This window comes from Ceratotherium simum, chromosome 7, assembly GCF_057802395.1.
Source record: "Ceratotherium simum simum isolate JZ-2026a chromosome 7, ASM5780239v1, whole genome shotgun sequence".
NCBI lineage: Eukaryota > Metazoa > Chordata > Mammalia > Perissodactyla > Rhinocerotidae > Ceratotherium > Ceratotherium simum.
The window spans coordinates 85,385,987-85,406,246 of record NC_141906.1 but is presented as its reverse complement, the minus strand read 5'-3'; the positions used below and the strand labels follow the sequence as shown (position 1 = coordinate 85,406,246).

At 43.5% G+C, this 20,260-nt stretch overlaps 1 protein-coding gene across 7 annotated transcripts in view; it reads right to left on the bottom strand.

Annotated features, from left to right (window-relative positions):
- LOC101390268 (beta-galactosidase-1-like protein 2) overlaps positions 1-19,881 on the bottom strand; it is a 60,808-nt gene extending 40,927 nt beyond the window's left edge. For 5 of the 7 annotated variants that reach the window (XR_015552772.1, XM_087433956.1, XM_087433960.1 and 2 more), the window contains exon 1: positions 19,740-19,881. Coding sequence is in view for 6 of the 7 variants with exons in the window: in XM_087433956.1 (XP_087290082.1) it covers positions 19,740-19,825 (86 nt within the window). In the remaining variant the exon portion in view is untranslated. The remainder of the gene's footprint in view (positions 1-19,739) is intronic. The other 2 variants (XM_087433958.1, XM_014793680.2) reach the window with 1 other exon arrangement.
- Positions 19,882-20,260: the final 379 nt, after the last annotated feature.

Below are 20,260 nucleotides of genomic sequence, written 5' to 3'. Positions count from 1 at the left end.
GAGGAACTGTCTTGCACTTCTTGTTTTCTTTATCTTCCAAACTAGACCTGACAGCCAACCTTCCAAGAAGTCAGTAAGGACAAGAATAGCCTGTTTGTAAAGACTGACAGAACTGGACTTTGCTGGTGACAATCTCAACCAATCAATGAAGTACAAGTCTAGCCTTACCTCATCTAGCACCACTGAACTCTCCTGTAATACAATTCACCCCATCCTCCCTTTTTCCATAAAACCCTAAGCCCCTCTCCTGTAATCGACAGTATTTGGGTTTCTACCTGAATCTATGCTCCCCAAATTACAATTCTTTGATCCCAAATAAATGCTTTGTCTCTTAAACTGGTTTCTGTTTTTGTAGGTTGACATCTGGTGTCAGAAGTGGGTTCTGAAGCGATCTCACCTTCGCATAGCTGTGTCCCCAGGAAACGAGTTCAGTACCCACATGAGCCCCCTGTGTGCTCAGCTGCTTCTACAGACAGCTGACGCCTCTGATCATGGGACCTTTCAGGCTCCAGCCCCTCTCTGAGTTGAGGTCAGTGCCTTTCTTCGGGATTGGTGTAGTGGCTTTCATCATTGCAGGAGAGGTTTCTCTCAAGCAGGCAGGGGACTCCCTGGTTAGGAAGCCGACACAACTTTTGCTGTGGGAGGGGACTTCCTTGGTAGATATGTGAGTACTTTGAATTTTGGAGGGGATTCCCTTGGTAAAAATTTTTGCTTAGACAAACTTTGCTGTAGGTTAATATGCACATGAGGTAACAGTTACTGCTAAGGGACATCCTAAAAGCCAAAGCCACAAAATTGGTGGGCACAGGCTGAGCACTTAAGAGCCATTAGGGTGCTTGCTACCTTAAGAAGGTTCCCATGATAGGATAAGTTGGTCATGGAACAGGTCAGACTGACCCTAGGTCACTCATCAACCTCAAGAAAACTTCCATGCAATGAGGTACCCTGTAAAAACATCACAGAATCCCCAACCCCACAGCACATCACTTATAGGTATTAGCTTGGATGCAAGAAACACAAGGCTTATCTAACCCTATTGATATGCATATAAAAAACCCTATTACCCTTCTAACTTGTGCGCTTTCCTTTACCATGGGACTTTCATTTTCTAAAGTTTCCCAAGAAGTTCCTTCCTCAGGAACTCCAGCTGGGTTTATATTTAAAAACTTTAGTTCTTTCACCTGTAAATTTTTGTCCTAGTGGACTGACAGTACTAAAGAATGATTTAAAATTACAGTAGCCAGTAATGCTTAAGTTCGCACGCTCCACTTCAGCGGCCCAGGGTTCACAGGTTTGGATCCCAGGCGCAGACTTCCACACTGCTCATCAAGCCATGCTGTGGCGGCATCCCATATACAAAAAGTAGAAGAGGATGGGCACAGATGTTAGCTCAGGACCAATCTTCCTCACCAAAAACAAAAAAAAAATTACAGTGGTCACTGGGGCTCCTTTGAGCTTCCAAAACTTGTCTTTTTACACACTAGATTTGAGAACCACAGACCAGACAAATTAGATGAAATCTTTAACTTCTAAAGAGACCAGTGCACCACTTTCCGGCACACCAGCTTAAAAACTATGGTTCTGGAAGCTATAAATATTTACAAAGAACAGCAAGATCTTACCAGGCTTGTTTCGTGTCCTGAGAGCTTGGCTTAGTAACCGTCAGGTTGGGGGCCCTAAGACATGGCTGGACAGAAATGTTAAACTCCATTTGTGGCTAGGGTCCTACCAAACTGCCACCAGCCTCAGGGGAATTACACTGGCCATTAGAAGGAACGTTCTAATTAGACAAAATAATTTAAGAAGTCCACTTAAAAGCACCGACTTCAAAATTCCAAAATAGCCTTATTGAAAGCTTTGTTGCAAAAAGCTAATGAAAAATTAAAATATAAGAGGTATCTAAAGGAAAAGACTATACAAAAGTCTGTTAGGTTAGTGCCTTTATAGACATCCCTACATCTACCTTCAAAGGAGGGCCCCACATGGGCCCTTCCCAGGGTGAATGAGACTCTGAGATTTTCTGGTAAACTGCTACACATTCCCTTAAACAATCAAGGGGAAACTAAAAAAAAAAAAAAAAAAAGATGGAGTTAATACTGCCAGAAATATTGTTTGTCCTGGCTGAAACCCGACAAGATATTTGAAAGGATTTAGTAACTTATGATCAGAAATCTGGCCAAATTCAGGCCAGCCCCATGGCTTAGCGGTTAAGTGCATGCGCTCTGCTACTGGCGGCCTGGGGTTCGGATCCCAGGCGCGCACCGGTGCACCCCGTCTCCAGCCATGCTGCAGCCGCGTCTCACATACAGCAGCTAGAAGGATGTGCAACTATGACATACAACTATCTACTGGGGCTTTGGGGGGGGGGGGAAAGGAGGAGGATTGGCAATAGATGTTAGCTCAGAGCCGGTCTTCTTCAACAAAAAGAGGAGGATTACCACGGATGTTAGCTCAGGGCTGATCTTCCTCATAAAAAAAAAGAAAAAAGAAAGAAATTTGGCCAGATTGGAAGCTGACATTCAGAGCCTGGTAGGATTTTTTTCTAATATGCCTCTTTCCTAAGTTAAAATAAAACTATGTACCCAGAGTGAAAAAAGAAAATTAGGGATGATATAGTAGGGTAGGTAGATCAACCTATGACGTCATTCAAGTTACAACGCAATTTCTGAGGAATTGAGAGCCACTGTCCTTATCCTACAAACCTTCACAAAACTGGAATTGCAGCTCTGGAGGCAGGTCAGGTTCCACCCATTCTCTTTCATTAATCCTCAAACCTCCCCTATTTATCTCAAAAAGCTTGTAACCTCTCCAGAAACTGTTATCTAGACCATCACCAATTCCTAAGACTGAAGGGGAAAAAAAAAGGAAAAAAGAGAAAAACGAAGAGAAGAAGAAGCACCCTTTCCCAAAATCTAGAATCTTAAGTGTCTTCTCCACAAATATTAGTAAAAAAAAAAGCTTTAGCCAACTAAGCAGGTAACCTTAATTTATTCCATCTGCCAGAAACAAAATTTGGATCAAATTATTCTTTCATAACTAGTGAGCTTTGTATTACTGTGCCTGATTCATGGCAGTAACTTTAAAACAATAGCTATGGGGTCTCTATATATAGACACACATATGTTATAAATGTGTGATATTTTTCTACCTTCAGATGATATTATCACATTTAGTTTATGAGAGCTCTATTTAATTGCCTTAAAGTAAGCATTTATATAAGTTATTTCTAAATGTAATAGACACTAACCCAAATATTTTTCATATCATCATGATATAAAATAATCTTTGATGGGGCCAGCCTACTGGCACAGTGGTTAAGTGCGCGCGCTCAGCTGCGGCAGCCCGGAGTTCGCAGGTTCCGATGCTGGGCGGGCACCAACACACCGCTTGTCAAGCCATGCTGCAGCAGCATCTCATATAAAGTAGAGGAAGATGGGCACGGATGTTAGCCCAGGGCCAATCTTCCTCAAAAAAAAAAAATAATAATCTTTGATAAATAAAACTTATTTAAGTTTGTTGGTCTGACTGAAATAGGCATGTTTTCAGAGTTATCGGCATTGGATATGATGCAAACATGTGGCCGTTATTCTACCTAGTCAAATAAGCTCATGTTACGTCTGTTACAAAATCTGTCAGGAAAAATAATAACTTAGAATGATAGCTAATGTTGTCTAATGTCTCAGGAAATTTTCATGGGTAATCTAAACATAATTGTTGGGAGCAAATGATTTAGGTAGATGTAAGTGAGATAAGAGTTTATAGATAAACTTTTTAGCAATAATTATATTTTTATGGCATGTGTAATTAAAATAGCTTCCAAAATCTTATAACTTGAAACCTTAGAGTTTTGCTAAATTAAGTTCAATGATAAAAATTTGAGTAGATCATTTCCAAATAAGGTAAATTATTAGTAGACATTAATTACTAAATATAGGTTTATCTACTTTTGGCTTCTTCTTATAGAAAAAGTTTAAAATATTTGGGTTTATTAATAAACATGTTTTGTGCCACACTGAGAAATTTTCTATGAGAAAGCACATGTTTCTAGAAAGTATTTTATAAGTCTGCCAACCCATAGAATGCTAATGTAAAAGACAGTTCATAATTGCTTACTTCTTAGTTTTCACTAAATATTAAGGCTTCTAAGGGTTAAAAATTCTAATTAACATATATGATTAAAGCTACTAAAAATTAATAAGGAAAACATCTCTGTATACAAGGAAAATAAGATGTATGTTTTCAGTAAAGAAGGTATAAGGAACGGAGATATTTTTGTTTGTTTTGTTAAGAAAGTAAATTTGTCCTAAGTAAAACTGGTTATGGGAAAGATGAAAGTAATTTTTGTCCTAAGGAAAGGCTAAGAAAGAAGGAAGGCATGGGACAAATTCTTAAGGTAGAAAAGAAAGTTATAGGTTTGCGGAAGAGGAAGCCTGAGCAAAGAGTTTTGTGCATGATCAAGTTAGCTAAGATTGAAACAAATTTAATTAAGTAAATGAGTTTTAATATCAAAAGTAAGCTGGTACAAAATTAGAATTTGTTTTTTTCTCTCTTAAAAGGATAGTTTCTCCCTTAAAAGGATAGTTTTCTTGGACTTTTAATCTGCTCTTGATAAAGAGATTATTAAATGTTTCTCCTTATCTTTGAGTAAGTCTACCTAAAAGGGAAGGATTCTGTTTTGTCAAAATAATTTCCTATGTTCAAAGAGCTGACGCCTGTCTATTAAGAGAGCTAAGGTTTTTTTTAATGGTTTATCTGTGTTGCCTTTAATATTTTCTGTTGTCACTTTGGTTAAATGGATAATTAAGCATTGTTTCACAGTGACCCATGATCCTATATGACCAAATGTTTTAAAACATTTTGATATTTTTGACAAACTTCCCAAAATTAAATTCTAAATGAAGACTTTTTGACCTGGAAATAACTTTGAGGTTGTCCAGAGGCCCCTGGAACACTTTACTTCAAAGAATTTGTTCTCTCTTCCTATAAAAAGGAAGATATTAAACTAATTAGGCTTATTTGGTATGTTTAATCACATGGGAAGCACTGTCAAATAAATGATGATAAACCTTCTTAGGTTATATTGTATGAGTGAATATTATTAATATAAATGTTTTAGAAATTATATGAAATTTTTTAAATTCTAATATGTCCTGGTATAATGTTATCACTTGTAATTCTAGTTATTAAAATGTTGCATGTCATAAAAATAACCAAGTTTCTTTATCAAATGCATTATAATGTTGTCTTTTGCCATCTATAGATGGTTACTGTTTTACTCTGATGCTTTTGCAAATATGTTTTATCTTCAGAGAGCTTCATGGAAAGGACTCTGACACTTACTTTAGAATACAGGTTTCTGATAAACTTTCAGATCATAAAGCTGAACTAGGTAAGAAATTACAGAACTTTAGCAGAGAAACTGATGGTTTCATAAAACTGCTAACAAAAGATCAAGAACAAATATTAATTACATGGGACTATATGAACTGAGGAGGATGCTCTAATGTTCTGTTTTCCCAGATTTAAAGAAATCTTTTCTCTTAAGCTATCAACAATTTGGTAAGACAAACCTTTTTGAACAAAGATGAAACATTGACTTTTTCTCCCTACCTGATCCCTCCACAATTCAGAAACTCTCAGTGAGTATTCTTATTTTCACTTGTATAAATAATCAGGCCAAGTTTTTAATATAAACAAATTAGTTTTGCTGTGATTATATTTGGTCAAAAAAAAATGAGGGTAATTGTGGAGAGAGAAAAATTGTGTTGGCCTTTCGTAAATGTTGGATTCTAGTCCTGTTAATTGTCTGTGAGGTTTGTTATATACCTGTAGACTGGACTCCCCTGACCTAAGGCATTGACTTTGGTCTCACTGACTGCTCACAGTGCCCTCTTTGGAAAACATGAACTAACTCTATATGGAATGGTCACCAGCGGATCAGTGTCTGTTGGTATACAACCTTCTGCTGATCCCTTGTTGTCTTATACTGTAAGTCTCTAACATCTTATACTCAAGCCTGTCATCAACAGGTTAAAGAAGCTTTCCCAGATTCCAATTTAAATAATCCTGTTGGTCACAGTCTAGAGCCTGGTGACTGGGTATTCTAGAAGCATCATCAGAGGAAGACAGCCCTTGAGCCCCGTTGGAAAAGACCTTACCAAGTGCTCCTAACCACTGACACTGCTGCAGAACTAGAAGACATTTAACCTTGGAGACACATCTCACAGAAAGAAGGCTCCACCTGACATCTGGTCCTGCACAAACGCTGTGGACCTCTAGATCAAATTGACCAGGAAGAGAGAGAAGCAGCTGACATCCAAGGCAGACAGCTTTCCCAGGATGGCCAGATCAGGCCTGTACACCTCTTACTCACTGTTGCTTCTTACTTTATTTTCTCCCTCTCTTTCTTGGAAAGAAAATACCCTTATCTGCATCTCCCAATCCATTATAAAATGGGAAAATCTTTCTGACTGTTGGGTTTGTCATCAGAAGCCTCATTCTGTCCATGAATTTAGAGGCTCTTTAGTACATTTAACTAGCAACATCTCCACCATTCCTCTCCTGATTCCTTGTGCTAAATGTCTAGAACTTCTTGCCTAATCAATTGAACCTCCAGAAATTTAAGAGGTAATGTTTGTAAATACTTCTTGTAACTGTTGTAAATACTTTTTGTTTCACTTGGGTAAACACCTCTGGCAAGGTAAAGGGAGAACTAGACAGAATCTGAGCACAAATCAAATGGTTAAATGCAGTGCCCACTAGCATCCTGTGGTTCTTTGATCTCTTTAGCTGGCTGCCCTCAGGCATTGCCTCCTGGTTCAGGTCTGTTTCCCAATTTGGACTTAGCATTTTTTTTTTTTTTTTGCTATTATAGGAATTCTTTTTGTTGTAAAACTTCGTCTCCTCTGCATAGCTCAATGTTATAAAAACGCCTCTTGGGTAATGGTCACTCAATGCTTTGAAATGATTACTAAGGCTTATGAGAAACTTCAAGGAACTGCAGAGGATGTTTACTCTTAAAGGAATTTGATGTTAGAGGCTTCCTCTGCTCTGGTGCTCTTGTTGCTCAAATGTGGTCTAAAGGCTCCTAAGGAAACCACTTTACCTCCTATGTGGGACATGACACACCAGGAATGAGCCTTCTTGGCGAAGAGGGACCAACAATGCTTTGATGGCTGATCAGCAGTGCTTTCCAGTGTTTGATCAGTGATGTTTTCAGAGAAAGATCTTGATCAAAAGAGCAAAATGTGAAAGATGACATGAGTGGAGCCATATCAAAATAGAGCCAGAGCAGCCATTTCAGAGGAGTTGCCCTGCACATATTGTTTTCTTTATCTTCCAAACTAGACCAAACCGCCAACATTCCAAGAAGTGAGTAAGGACAAGAATATCCTGTTTGTAAGGACTGATGGAGCTGGACTTTTGGTGATGAATCAATCTCAACCAATCAATGAAGCACAAACCTAGCCTTACCTCCTCTAGCACCAATGAAATCTTTTTACTAAAACTCACCTCATCCTCCCTTTTTCCATAAAACCTCTAAGCCTCTCTCCTGTAATTGGGACATTATTTGGGTTTCTACCTGAATCTGTGCTCCTTGAATTGCAATTCTTTGATCCCAAATAAATCCTTTGTTTCTGTTTTTGTTAGTTGACGATGTCTTTTCTGTACCCACTTTTCATTACAGTTCCCAACAGTAGAGGGCATATTGCCCAGCAGAGCTCCTCGGCATAAAAAAGCTCCCTAAACTGTTTCTGATCTTTCCATTCATTTTGTAACACTGGCTAAAATAACATGCTGATTGAAGACTGTTGTCTCATAGGAAAAACAGACATGTGAGAACCAGAAGTGGGCTGAGAGCAGCAATCTTGATTCTGGATTCACCAGTTCTCCGTGCCCTTCAAAGAGGCAGCTCCTTCACAAAGCTTTGGCCAGCCATGTGGACCAATGGTGCATGTAATGGGGGCACAGGGCACATGCATGACTCTCCCAATATGCTCATGGGATGTCCCATCCCTCCTGCTCTGTCTCCGCCACCAGCACTGTCCTCCCACCGGGTCCTTTTCCTACGTGCCAGCCAGCTTCTCCTCTACCTAGAATGCCAAGTGCTTCAGCTCTGAACATAAACTTACATACCCTACACTGTAAAGCAGCCAGAGCCCTGCCATTAATGGGACCACCAATTTTAATGGCATTTAGTGCAAACCCACTGCAATTTGCTCTGCTCCTCAGGAAGCTCACTCCCATCCTACCAAACTTCCTCCAAACCATACATTTTATGGTCCCCATAGGAGTTCTGATACATATAGTCTTTTCCACCTCACTACGCACTCAGATAATTACAATTCAGTGTCATGAGTGCTGCTGTAAGGCATGCACAAAGACGTGGCCAGGCTGGCTTCATGGGCATGTGACCCCTGCAGTTGCACAGGTCCCACACTCAGAAGGCCCCTTGCAACAAGTAGTAAATAAGCTATAGAGATCTAATGCACAGTACAATGAAAATAGACAATAATATTGTACTACATTTAGGTAATGTTACAAATATCACTACAATAGCAGTCATATTACAATATGTAAATGTATCAATGTACACCTTTAAATAATTAATCAATTAATGAAAAAGAAGGCCCCACACACAGTTTCAGACACTTTGTTGTCTCCATCCTGAAATTCCTAGTAATTTTTAGACAAGGGCCTCAATTTTCACTGTGCACTGGGCCCCACAAATTAGGCAGCCAAGCCTTGTGACAGCAGAAGACAGCAGCTGAAATCCATCCAGGTGGAGTCAGAGACGACTTCACACAGAGGATGACACTCTCACTGGGCCTTGAAGGCAGGGATGTAAGAAAGCAGAGGATACATGCACCCCTGTGTTCATTGCATCATTATTCACAATAGCCAAGACTTGGAAGCAACCTAAGTGCCCATCAAGGGACGAATGGATAAAGAAGATGTGGTATATATACACAATGGAATACTACTCAGCCATAAGAAACGATGAAATCCAGCCATTTGTGACAACATGGAGGGACATTGAGGGCATTATGCAAAGTGAAATAAGTCAGAGGGAGAAGGTCAAATACCGTATGATTTCCTTCATTAAGTAGTAGATAATAACAACAATAAACAAACATATAGAGACAGAGATTGGATTGGTGGTTAGCAGAGGGGAAGGGGAGAGGGAGGAGGGCAAAAGGGATAATTCGGCACATGTGTGTGGTGATGGGTTGTAATTAGTATTTGGGTGGTGAACATGATGTAATCTATGCAGAAATAGAAGTATAATGATGTACACCTGAAATTTATACAATGTTATAAACCAATGTTACTGCAATAAACAAAAAATTAAAAAAAAAAAAAAAAGCAGAGGAAACCAGGCAAAAGCATAAAAAAGTGAAAGCAGATCTATTCAGGGAATGGCAAGCCGACGAGTGAGGAGGCTGTAGGTCCTCTACTCTAGGAGGCGCTCCTGAGCAGGGGTCTGGGCTGCCACTCACCACAGACTGCTCGCCACTTGTCCATCCGTGCTGAGGGCAGCACAGAAACGGAGCTCCTTTGATAGCAGTGAGAGTCCTTTGATGTCCGATGAAGCTAATCATAAAGGCTGCGGTAGGAATTTTGTATATCTTTTCTCTTCATTTCCTTTTTCTAGTAATTTGTTTCTATTGCATTTCTAGTAATTTGTTTCTATTGCATTGCATATAAAGGAAAAGATTGGAAATTTTTTTTTAAAGAAGAAAAGGAAAATTATTTTCACCACGGGCAGATTGAGAAGTACTACTCTAGACCAGAATCAGTGGTCTGGCCTCGGGCAGTTGTGATCATAGAGATGGGAAGACAACCATACTGACCAGCTCAATTTACCAGGCTTAGCAACCAAATGGATGCAGATGTGGGCGAGACAGAACAGCTGAAATCTTTCATCAGCAGCCTTCCTAACACTTAACTGAAGTCAGCTACACAAAAGAAGCCACAGAGGTTCTCTAAGCTGGAAGTATATCTGAATCGCCTACAAAACTTTTAAAACTAACCAATGCCCAGGCCCCACACGTGACCAACTGACTATTTCTGGAGGCGGGGCACAGGAATTGGTACTTTTTAAAAGCTCCTCCAAAGATCCTATGGGCAAGGTTGAGAGCCACTGGCCTAGCAAGTTTTACAGGAGGGACTGGGGCAAGTTTGGGGCCCTGGATGGCCAGAGACAGGAGAGCAGGATGCCAAGAGGGCAGAAGGTGCCAGAGATGTCAATGACCATGGGAAGTTTGTCTCAGGCTACTCATGGGCAAAGAAAATTATCTTTACTTACTCCTTCCTCCTTCTCACAGCCCCAGGACCCAAAACTCATGCTGCAGCTGCAGGACTACAGTTCTGCTACATTATACTTGAAACAGTCAATTGTGGATAACCAGGAACGTAATTACTTTTTTCTTTCACTAAAGAGAAAAGTTCCATGTTCAAGCGACTTATAAATGATATTTCAGAACACAATTCTTCCAAAGGACCACCTATATGCGGCAGTGAAAACAAAAACAATATCCGCAAGAGGTAGATCTGGACACACATCTGGGCCCCACCCCAGGAGCAATGTCACCTTGGGTTGGTGACACTAGCTCTGCGGGCATGAGTTTCTTCCTCTGTAAAATGGGCTAACGACTGCTCACAAGGCTGCTGTGAGGGTCAGACACACATGAAGCACTCTGTGATGTGCTATGAGAGAGTCTGATCACGATCTGAAATAACCTGATTCGAACACACTTTGCACATGGCAGAGAATAGCCTCAGTGGGTGTTTTTATGTCCCTAACACGGAATAATCTCAACCTTTCCATTTTCCCATTTAATTTAGCATCTAATTATCTTTTATGTGCTAGACTCTGTGCTGAACCCTCTTATTACAATTTCTAAAATTTTACAGTGAAAGATCTATCCCCTGGGATCCCACCAATCCAACCCAGCCCCCTGGCCAGGGATCTGCAAACTCTAGCCACGGGCCGAATCTACCCTGCCTCCTGCAAGCGAAGAACGGTTTCACATTTTTAAGTGGTTGAAAAAAAATCAAAAGAATACTATTTTAGGACCCAAAAAAATTATATGAACTTCACATTTCAATATCCATAAACAGCTTTACTGGCCCCGCCACACCCATTCATTTGTGTGTTGTCTGGCTGTTTTTGGGAGCAGGGAATTTGTTGCAATAGAGACTATATGGTCCACAAAGCAAAAATATTTACTATCTAGCCCTTTACAGGAAACTTGGCCAACTCTGCCCTGGAGGATGAGGCCCTGGAGACTAAAAGGGGGTCTCAGGGCCCCTTTGGCCACTGTGGGCCTCCTTCTAGCTACCCCCTTGCTCTGGCTCTCTCCACATGGCTCTTTCCTTTGTCTACAAGCTCTTGACTATTCCGGCTGTGTCTGAAGTTCCCCACACCTCACGCACAGGTGAGTTTGGTCTTCCTTGGTTTTGACCATATCTGCCCCAAAGAACACACTGTGCCTTCATGCTTCAGGTACTCTCCAGGCTTCGTGTACTCTCCAGGCTCGCCTGACCACCCCAGGCTCACCCCAGGCTACAATGAGGAAGGACTGGATGGACAGATTCTTTTCTTAAAAACAGGGGTATATTGACAGTCCAGTAGTGAAAATTCACACACACACACACAATCTCATTGTTTCTAAAGACAGCGAGAATACAATTTAGCAATCACTCCACCAGGTAGCAATCCTTATTCAATGGCCACAACTTCTAAAGAACAATCTCCAATTCTTCGCCAAGCTCACATCACTGATCCTAACTTTTGTTTATGACTGTGTCTCCTCAAATGCTACGTCCCTCTCCCCACCTGCTCTATGCAGAGGTGCAGGCAGGGTTGGAGGCGAACCTCTGCCCAACATCATCCCTGCTGGTAATGCGCACTCTTTAATCTGCCCCTCGCTGATAACTAATCATTAGGAAACTGCCATGTAGGTTTACGTCTCCAGCTGTGAGACATCTGCGCCTGCGGAGTCTCTTCATCCGGAGCTTGTTAGAAATGCAGAAACTCAGGCCTACCTGAGACCTGCGGATTCAGAATCCACACTTTACCAGACCCCAAGGTTCAAGTTTGAGAAGCACTAATCTGCATCTTCTCCTCTGATATATGTACATACAGTCTCTTCCTGGAGAGAGCTTGTCTTTGCCAGTGTATTCATATCCTATCATTTTCCAGATTTTTTAAAAAATATTTCCTCTCAGTGCTTATTAAGAGGCATGAACTTAACACTGCAGATAACAAAAGCTGCTATCAAATTCCAAATTGTGGAGAGTTCAACTATTTCGTTTCTGCAAATCTTCTGGTAGGTTCCTAGAGGAGTGTTTAATCCATTAAGAAAAGGGATGGATTCACTGAGACAATGACGATGATATCTGGATACCTCGAAGGAATTCACTGTGAGAAAATGAGATGACACACAAGAGCTTCATAAACGACAAAGTACCATGCAAATGGTTATTAATACTGATAGTGACCATGGTATTAATCATAACTTCCACAGTTTCCTGCATAATTAACTCAGTAATCATAAAATAAGAAAATATAAACTGTGTGGCTCTTTCAGGTCAGAGCGACTTTCCTTCTGAGTTAGGCTTGTTACCCAGGAGCTAACCGGAGTCTGAGGAAGCCCAGCTTGTTGCAGCTGCTTTTCCTAGTGAGCAGGTCATTCATGCTAAGACCAGGGCCATCTGCCTTTCTAGCTGGAGCTTATACTAACACTTTCCTCTAGAACTTCTGTTGCCTTTGTATCTTAGCTTCACTGGAGGACAAGTAACTTCCAGTCCTAGAATAACCTGAGCAGCAGGTCTTGGTCACTGACCTAACCTGTCCTCAGTTTGCTCTGCTCAGAGCCACACTCTGTTCACAGGCTGTGCTGAGGTTCCTAGACAAAGGCACACGTGAGTATTTCTGACAGGGCCTCACACAATTTAACAAGACCTCTGCATTCCTGCATTCCCTCCTGCATTCCTGCAAAAGCATCCCTTTTGCAAGTTATAGGCTGTGCAAGCTTAGACACAAGGATAAATTGTAATGGAGAGACTTGGGTCCTGAGTTCCCTATGAACGGCCCCAAAGGTCCTGAGTTCCCTATGGTGACATCAGGCGGTGACTGGTGAGGGTGGAGGGATGAAGTCGTCTTACACTTTGTACTTATCATTGTACTGGGTCATGAAGACAACAAGTGCAGGGCAGGCTCCACACAGGTTGGATGTCACTGAATGTGGCCAAAAGTGCTGGGTGGACGTGTTTAAATGGAAAAGGGCAGATGAGCAGGTGACAAGCTCACAACATCTTTCATGTGAAATGGGCCCATGAATTGCTCCTTGGCTTTCAGAGAGGGTCTTCCAGGGCAGCTGGGGTGGGAGAAGAGCCAGATCCAGTCACCTACTAGAATGACTTCTTTGAATGAGGTGTGCTAATCAGGACGGGTCTCTAATGTCTCTTGCCATGCCAGGGAGCATCCATGTGTCACCTGTAAGTCCTGCAAAATTGATCAGTAACTGAGGTTGTGGTGGGACTGGGAGACCTCACTTGGGGTCATAGCCAACTCCTTCAGTCTTCCGTCATACCAGACACAGTCCAATCAGATTTGGACAGGCCAGTACTGATGCAACCAGACATGGCAGAGACAGTGTCATCAACTTCTGGAGTATGCTGGCCTCCAGCAGAGACCAGGCAACACTCACACAATTTTAGGCTGGCCAGGGTGTGGACAAGCCAGGTACATGACGTAGGAATCTGCAGGAACAGTCCTTCAATTCCCAGAACATAAGTCCTTGCTGGTCCCAGGGGTCAGTTATTTTGGCACTATATATAATGTGTACTTGCTAACCTGAGATGATGATTTACAAATCCAATTTCCAGGTGCCACTGTGACCCTACCAGGGCCACCGTAAGCAGAGGTTCAACTGAATCTGGGTCCAGGGCATCATATTAAAGATGCTGACTAAAAAGACACTCAGCTCTTCACTTATCCAAGTGGTCATGCCAAAGACCATTACTTAGATGGTAGATACATTAAACTGCCTAAAAGATATCATTACACACAGAAATTTCCTCACTTAGGTCTAAAATACAAATTTCTATTCATCACTCTCAAGATTCTGATGTGGTTATAGGCTCCCATGAGGTCCAATTTACTCGGACATCCCATTCCTCTAAACTGCCCACTTGGGAATATTTCGGTCTTACCAGCCATGTGCACTCCACCCTCAGCTGAGGAGTTTGAGAGCCTAAGAAAAAAACTGTCCACTCTTTGGCCCAGGCCAGTGCCCTTAATGCCTCTACTCCAAAATAGTGCCTCGCGGATCAATCCTTGAGCCCCAAGAACTTCAGCCCTAGTGAAATGGAACTCTGGCCCAGCTTCCCGGATGTGCTCCTTGGCCTGGGCTCAATGCTTTGGGCTCTTCCTTTGTTGGGAGAGGCATTAAATATTTCCAAAGGGTTTGGGCCTTCCATTCCAAAAGCGAGTACATTTGTTTTGCAGAGATGCGAGGTCATTTTGCAGATCTATTGCACTACTGCAATCTTAGCACCTCTGGCCTTCCCTCTGAAAAGGCTTCTAGGTAAGCCAGAAACTGGCCTAGCACCCAGGGTCAAGCAAGGCAGGCCAAGTGGCTGCCTACATGACCCAGGGACATAATGGTGGTTCAGAGGGCAACATTTTCTAAATACTGTAGGAAGTTTGCATGTGAATAAGCATTTGCTAGACCAAAACTTTGAGATCCAATCATGAAATAACAAAAATTCCTCATTGGTAATCAACCACATAATAATAACAGAAACTGTCCTGATGTTACATGAGACGGTTCTTTCACTTTGGGGAAAATAACCATTAACAGCATCATAAATAGAAAAAGTGTCGTATCTGAACCTAGAGAGAGTTAGAAACTCCATGAGATAACACAAAGGGCTCTACTGACAAGACTCTCATCTCGGAGATGAGAGTGGAATCAGAATGCTTTCATGAAACAGGGGGACAACATATAAATATGTTCAACATTTTTTAAAATCCACCACATGGGACTTATCTACATAGATATGTAAGAGATGGGCTAGTTCTTACAAGACACTAAGAATCTATACACACACACAAATTAAACACAATTTCCCCCTCAGACTATAGAGGTCAGAAACTCCACAATGATTCAACAGAAACAGAATATGCTATTTCACTTGCTTATTTTAACTTATTTTTACTTACTTATTTTAAACCTCTATCAAGATTTAAAATGAATATCTCATGTGATCAGCAATTCTACATAGAGAAATTTATCCAGCAGATATTCATTGCAACTTTGTTTGCAGTAGCTAAAACACTGCAAATAATCAATGTCCATCAATAGGGGTTGTTTAAATAAATTATACGCCTAAGGGACAAATGGAGTAATATACATAGCCGTCTTCTTGCTATACACAGAATACCCCTCAGAGAAACCATTATCACTAATCACCTCTGGTGGAGGGAGAGAGGTGCCTAGGGGCCAGGAGTGAGGGGTTTATTTTCCCCTTTATATTATTTGGATATTTCATCCTTTTCATATATTATCTACTCACAAAATTAACTTTGTGGGAAAAACACAATGTGAAAGAAACACATTGGAAGGAACAACCCGGCTGACTGTCCCGCTGAAGCGGGAGCATAGAGCAGTGAGTATCAACTAAGAGTCTCCACCAGGTAGACCCCAGTCAAGAAATATTTGCTTCATTACCATGAGCCTCGAAAAATACCCCTGCCCTTCTATCCCAGGAGAAGCCCCACATAATGGGAACTCTTTTTCACTATGGCCTTACATATCCAGAGCAATAAATTTAAGCAAAAGATAAAACTGGGTGGAGAGGAAGCAGCAAACATCCCCACACCAAAAGAACTCTTCTGGATGATGGGGGCGGAAGGCTGGATCCAGAGTCCTCTTCAGGCACTAACTGTTCTGAAAAGATCTCTCTAAGCTCCCATATCTCTTGAATCTTCATCAGAAGAGCACTCGAGGCGATATAATGGAACTTGGAGTCATTTCATCAAAGATTAAGTGCTTTCATTTCACTTGCTACTTCCTTGACCTAAGGTGGAGAGAACTCTGGCCAACTTTCTGATACTTCTGCTGCCAAGGCTACCTCGCTCTTTGCCTCCAATCTCCTGGGTATCCCAGTCCCTTCAATCACAAATACACCAATATGTCCGTGCTCTTGCTCCAAGACACTGGTCCCCCTCAATTGTTGGCTACATGGCTCTTTAAGAACCCCAATGCCCACTCTATCTTCCCAGCACAGCATGGCTGAGACCTCCTACCTCTCCCTGACTGAGCCACTGCCCAGACAGCCACACTTCCCCAACTGTGTTAGAGAGATGACTGTCTGATTAGAGAGACTCCCAGATGCTGAAAACTTCACTGCTGGAAGATGAAAGGGACACCTTCAAAGACTTCAAACATTCCAGGGACTATGACTCAGGCCTCAAGCAGGGTAGAGTCCTAGAACAGGCAAAGCTCATAAAACCAATGACCTCACAGAAGCCCAGGAAGAGAGGCAGAATTTGTCAACATACCCTTGGAAAACAGGACTGGCCACGATCTGGATCAAAGAAAATGACCTGGTCACATTGCTAAGCTATCCACCTTCACTAAGGAGAAGTCTGATAGGTTCTCCTCCTTTTCTTTCGTACAAGAAGAGCTTGAGGTCTGGAATCCAGATAATGCCAGTGTGGGAGCAGTGAGAGAGACAGAGCTGAGCCAAGAGATGGACTTATCTTTGAGGAGGCATGACGCAGGCTGCCTACCTGGAAGCTTTCCTCTCTCCTGACTTTTGCCAGCTAAAATCTCAGGTATGAGAGATGCAGAGTTAACTGAATTATTGCTCAGTGACGCATTTATTTTAAAGAAAAAAAATATGAGTAGGACTATGCCTTGATCTTATCAAGGAGGCATTCTTATGTCCATGGAGTGGGAGGAGGAAAGAGATGAGAGGCCACTGGCTCAAAGACACAGTTCACATTGATACACACATCCTAGATCTCAAAATAATATGCTGAGTGAAAGAAGCCAAACCAAAAAGGAGCACATAGTTTAGGATTACAGTTCTATAAAACTCTAGAAAATGAAAACTAATATATGGCAGAAAGCAACAGATCAGAGTGCTTGGGGAGCATGGAACAGAGACGGGCAGGAGAGAGATGCAAAGCACACGAGGAAATTTCCGGGGTTGATGGATGTTTTCACAGTCTTCTTTGTGGTGGTGGTTTCACAGATGGATATATATGTCAAAACTCATCAAACTGTACATGTTAAACGTGCAGCTTATTGCATGACAATTATTCTGCGATAAAGGGAATTTTCTTAAAAGACCATTGTTTAAGCTAAAAAACCGAAGGTTGAAATCTTCTTCAAAAATCATCTTGGTCCTCCTATTTCTTGGATATGATGTAATCAAACAGCTAGGATTGCCCACGAACCAGTCCAAGGTAAAGCTCATCGAAAAAAACAGAAGCTGCAGCTAAGCAGCCCCTCTCGCCCAAATACCTGCTCCTGAGGTACAGGCAAAGGGCTGACCCCAACAGCTCAGCTCCACAACGCGGCCAGCCGAGCAGCCAGTTCCCCTTTGACCCATATTCCACTGGCCACACCCACATTCCCAACAACAGCTGGGTCAGGGGCCCACCTCCCACTCAGTTAATGACCCAGGCAAAGCTGGAGGAAGGTAGAAAAGGAAGCCTCAAAGAGTATGTTCTCCTCTAGCCTCCAGAGATAACCCTCAGTGTCCAGCCCAAGCTGGACAGAAGGAATTGGGCAGAAAGCGCCCATGAGGGTACAATCAAAGAGATGCCCAAAAGACATTTGTAAAGGACCCTAAGAGATGGCCCTGAACTTGGTTCAGAGCTTCTCTGGCTTGTCTTACCTGCTGAGAAAGAAGGGATAGCGAGAAAAACGACTCTGCTAAGCATTTCAAACTATTTCCACGAGCTTGAGTCACAGCTATTCCTTCGCTATTGCCATTCCCAGGCCACTTCATGAGCCCCCAACTGACTCCTACTGCCTCCACCCCACCCAGGTGGGGACACGGTTAACTCACCTGTGAGAAGCTCAGGCTTCTTCACAGCCCAGTCAGCTGCCTGACACCAACAAGCACCCAGCCTCCTTCTCGCACCTTTCTCTGTGGACTATTAGGGTGTACCACCTGACCCCTCTGTGCCGCCCCTCATAATCGTCTGTCTGGGTCCCCTGCATGGACTGCTATATCCTTGACCTCCAACAACAGGCAAACCACACGCTACTTGCACGCCTCTGGCCTTTCTCTCTGGGGTATGGGCTCCTTGATACCCTGCCATATGCCAGCGGCTCCTGCTGCCTCTGCTTTGAGTAATTCTTCTGGGGTTTGCATCAGCCTTGCACCAGGAGGAAGGCTGAGCATCCTACAAGAGCCAGGGCCAGTCTTCAAAGAGGAATGGATTAGAGATCATAGACAAGATGGGAAAAAGTCTTGAGGACAAGTGGGGAATCAAAAGTTTTCCGGGCCCAGAGTAAGAAGGGTACCATTTCCTTCTCCCAAACAATATTATGACATCCTTACTATCTCCAAAACAAAGAAGAGACCTAAGTCTTCAAAAGGTATAAATGGAAAGAATTTCTGAATGTGTTCTTGTGGCAGCAAAAAACGTTCAGATATTTATCTCCATCAAAAACTTTTCTGTCTCCCAGGGAAAGTTCAGAGATACTAACAAGGAAGATAGGAAGCAAAATAGAAAGTGGAGGGGTGGTGTGCCTGCCCTCAGCGCCAGCGGCTCAGTCTTCAGCTTCTCCGTTAACTTTCAGTGCCAAAGCATTTGACACTGCTGGTCTGCCTTCCCAGCAACACTGCAAGTTTTGCATATGGAAAGCACCAGGCATCCACCTGAAAGATATGGTCAGAGCTGTAGAATCCTATAAATAGAAACAGAAAAATTCTGGGCTAGGGCACCCACACAGCTGGGGGGGGAGGGCGTAAATCATTCTATGGGTAAATACAACCACTTGCCACAGACAACATTTTGTAAGGGGAGGTGGGGAGGAGTGAACTGGTGCCTGGTGAATGGTAGGAAAGTGGAGGGAGAAGACATATACAATCCTAGAAGCGGGCAAATCAATCCAGGGCCGCGGATCTCGGAGGACCCACGGGACAGCGTTCTCACGACTGTGCCTGGCAGGCGAAATCAACCACAGGTGTGAGCACTGGAGCTCTGGGTTCTGCTGAATGTCTGAGGAGCCTCCAGCACTCTCGGTAGGAAATGTGAGGACCTGGGAGAACAGCAGAAGGATGTTCCCCAAGGAAGACTGGGGGCGGGGCAGCCATGGGGGTACATCTGAGAGGGATCTGAAGGCTAGTTCTGCTGACCTTCTCGATGGCTGGGAGTATCCACGAGGAAAGCAGAGCCCTGCATCCCAGGCGCGGAGAAAGAGCGGGGAAGCTCGAGGGCAGACGCCTGGGAACTGGGAGGGCAGCGCTCAGTGTCACCGGAGGCCTGGATCTCCAGGCAAGAGCAGCGTGCCTGGAGGCGCAGAGGGACTCCAGCGTGTTGGGGAGCTCCAAGAGAGAAGAGGCTGGAGGGCTGTTCCCAGAGGGACCTCGGGACTCGCGGCTCCGGGGGCTGCCTCCTCGGCAGAGAGGGGAGGCCAGCACTCGAGGTGTGGAGGGCTGGGGTCTGGAGTCGGGCAGGTGCGAGTGGGGCTCTCTCTCACCTGCGGATCACCAGGAGACTCAAGATCCCCAGCAGCAGGAGTCCGAGTGTGCGGCCGGGCCTCCGCCGCAGGCTCCACGTGGGCATCCCGAGTCCGCGGCGCTCGGGAACCAGCTCCCACTCCAGCCCGCGCTCGGCGGGGCTCGAGTTTTGGCGAGGGGCGGGGCAACGCGCTGGTCGTCTGGCAACCGGGCCACGGGCCTAGCGTACAGGGGCGGGGCCTCCGTCGGAAGGGGCGGCCGCTGGCGGGGCGGGCTGCAGCCGCCCCGCGGTCTGAGAGAGGCGCTTCGAGTTTCCGAAGCTGTTTTGTTGTAAGTAATGTGCAGACAGGTGCAGAAATCCTGGGCACATGTTGCCCAGTGCTTGCACGGTCGTGGGACACAGGGATAAAGTCAACCCCCCACCGCGCTACTTCAGCAAGCGTGTACTAACGGCGCCTGCAAAGCCAAGCCAGTCTTTTAAAACAGTTCAAATTTTGAAGAGAAAACATTTTGAAATAGTAGTGACCTCTCATGTGAAAAG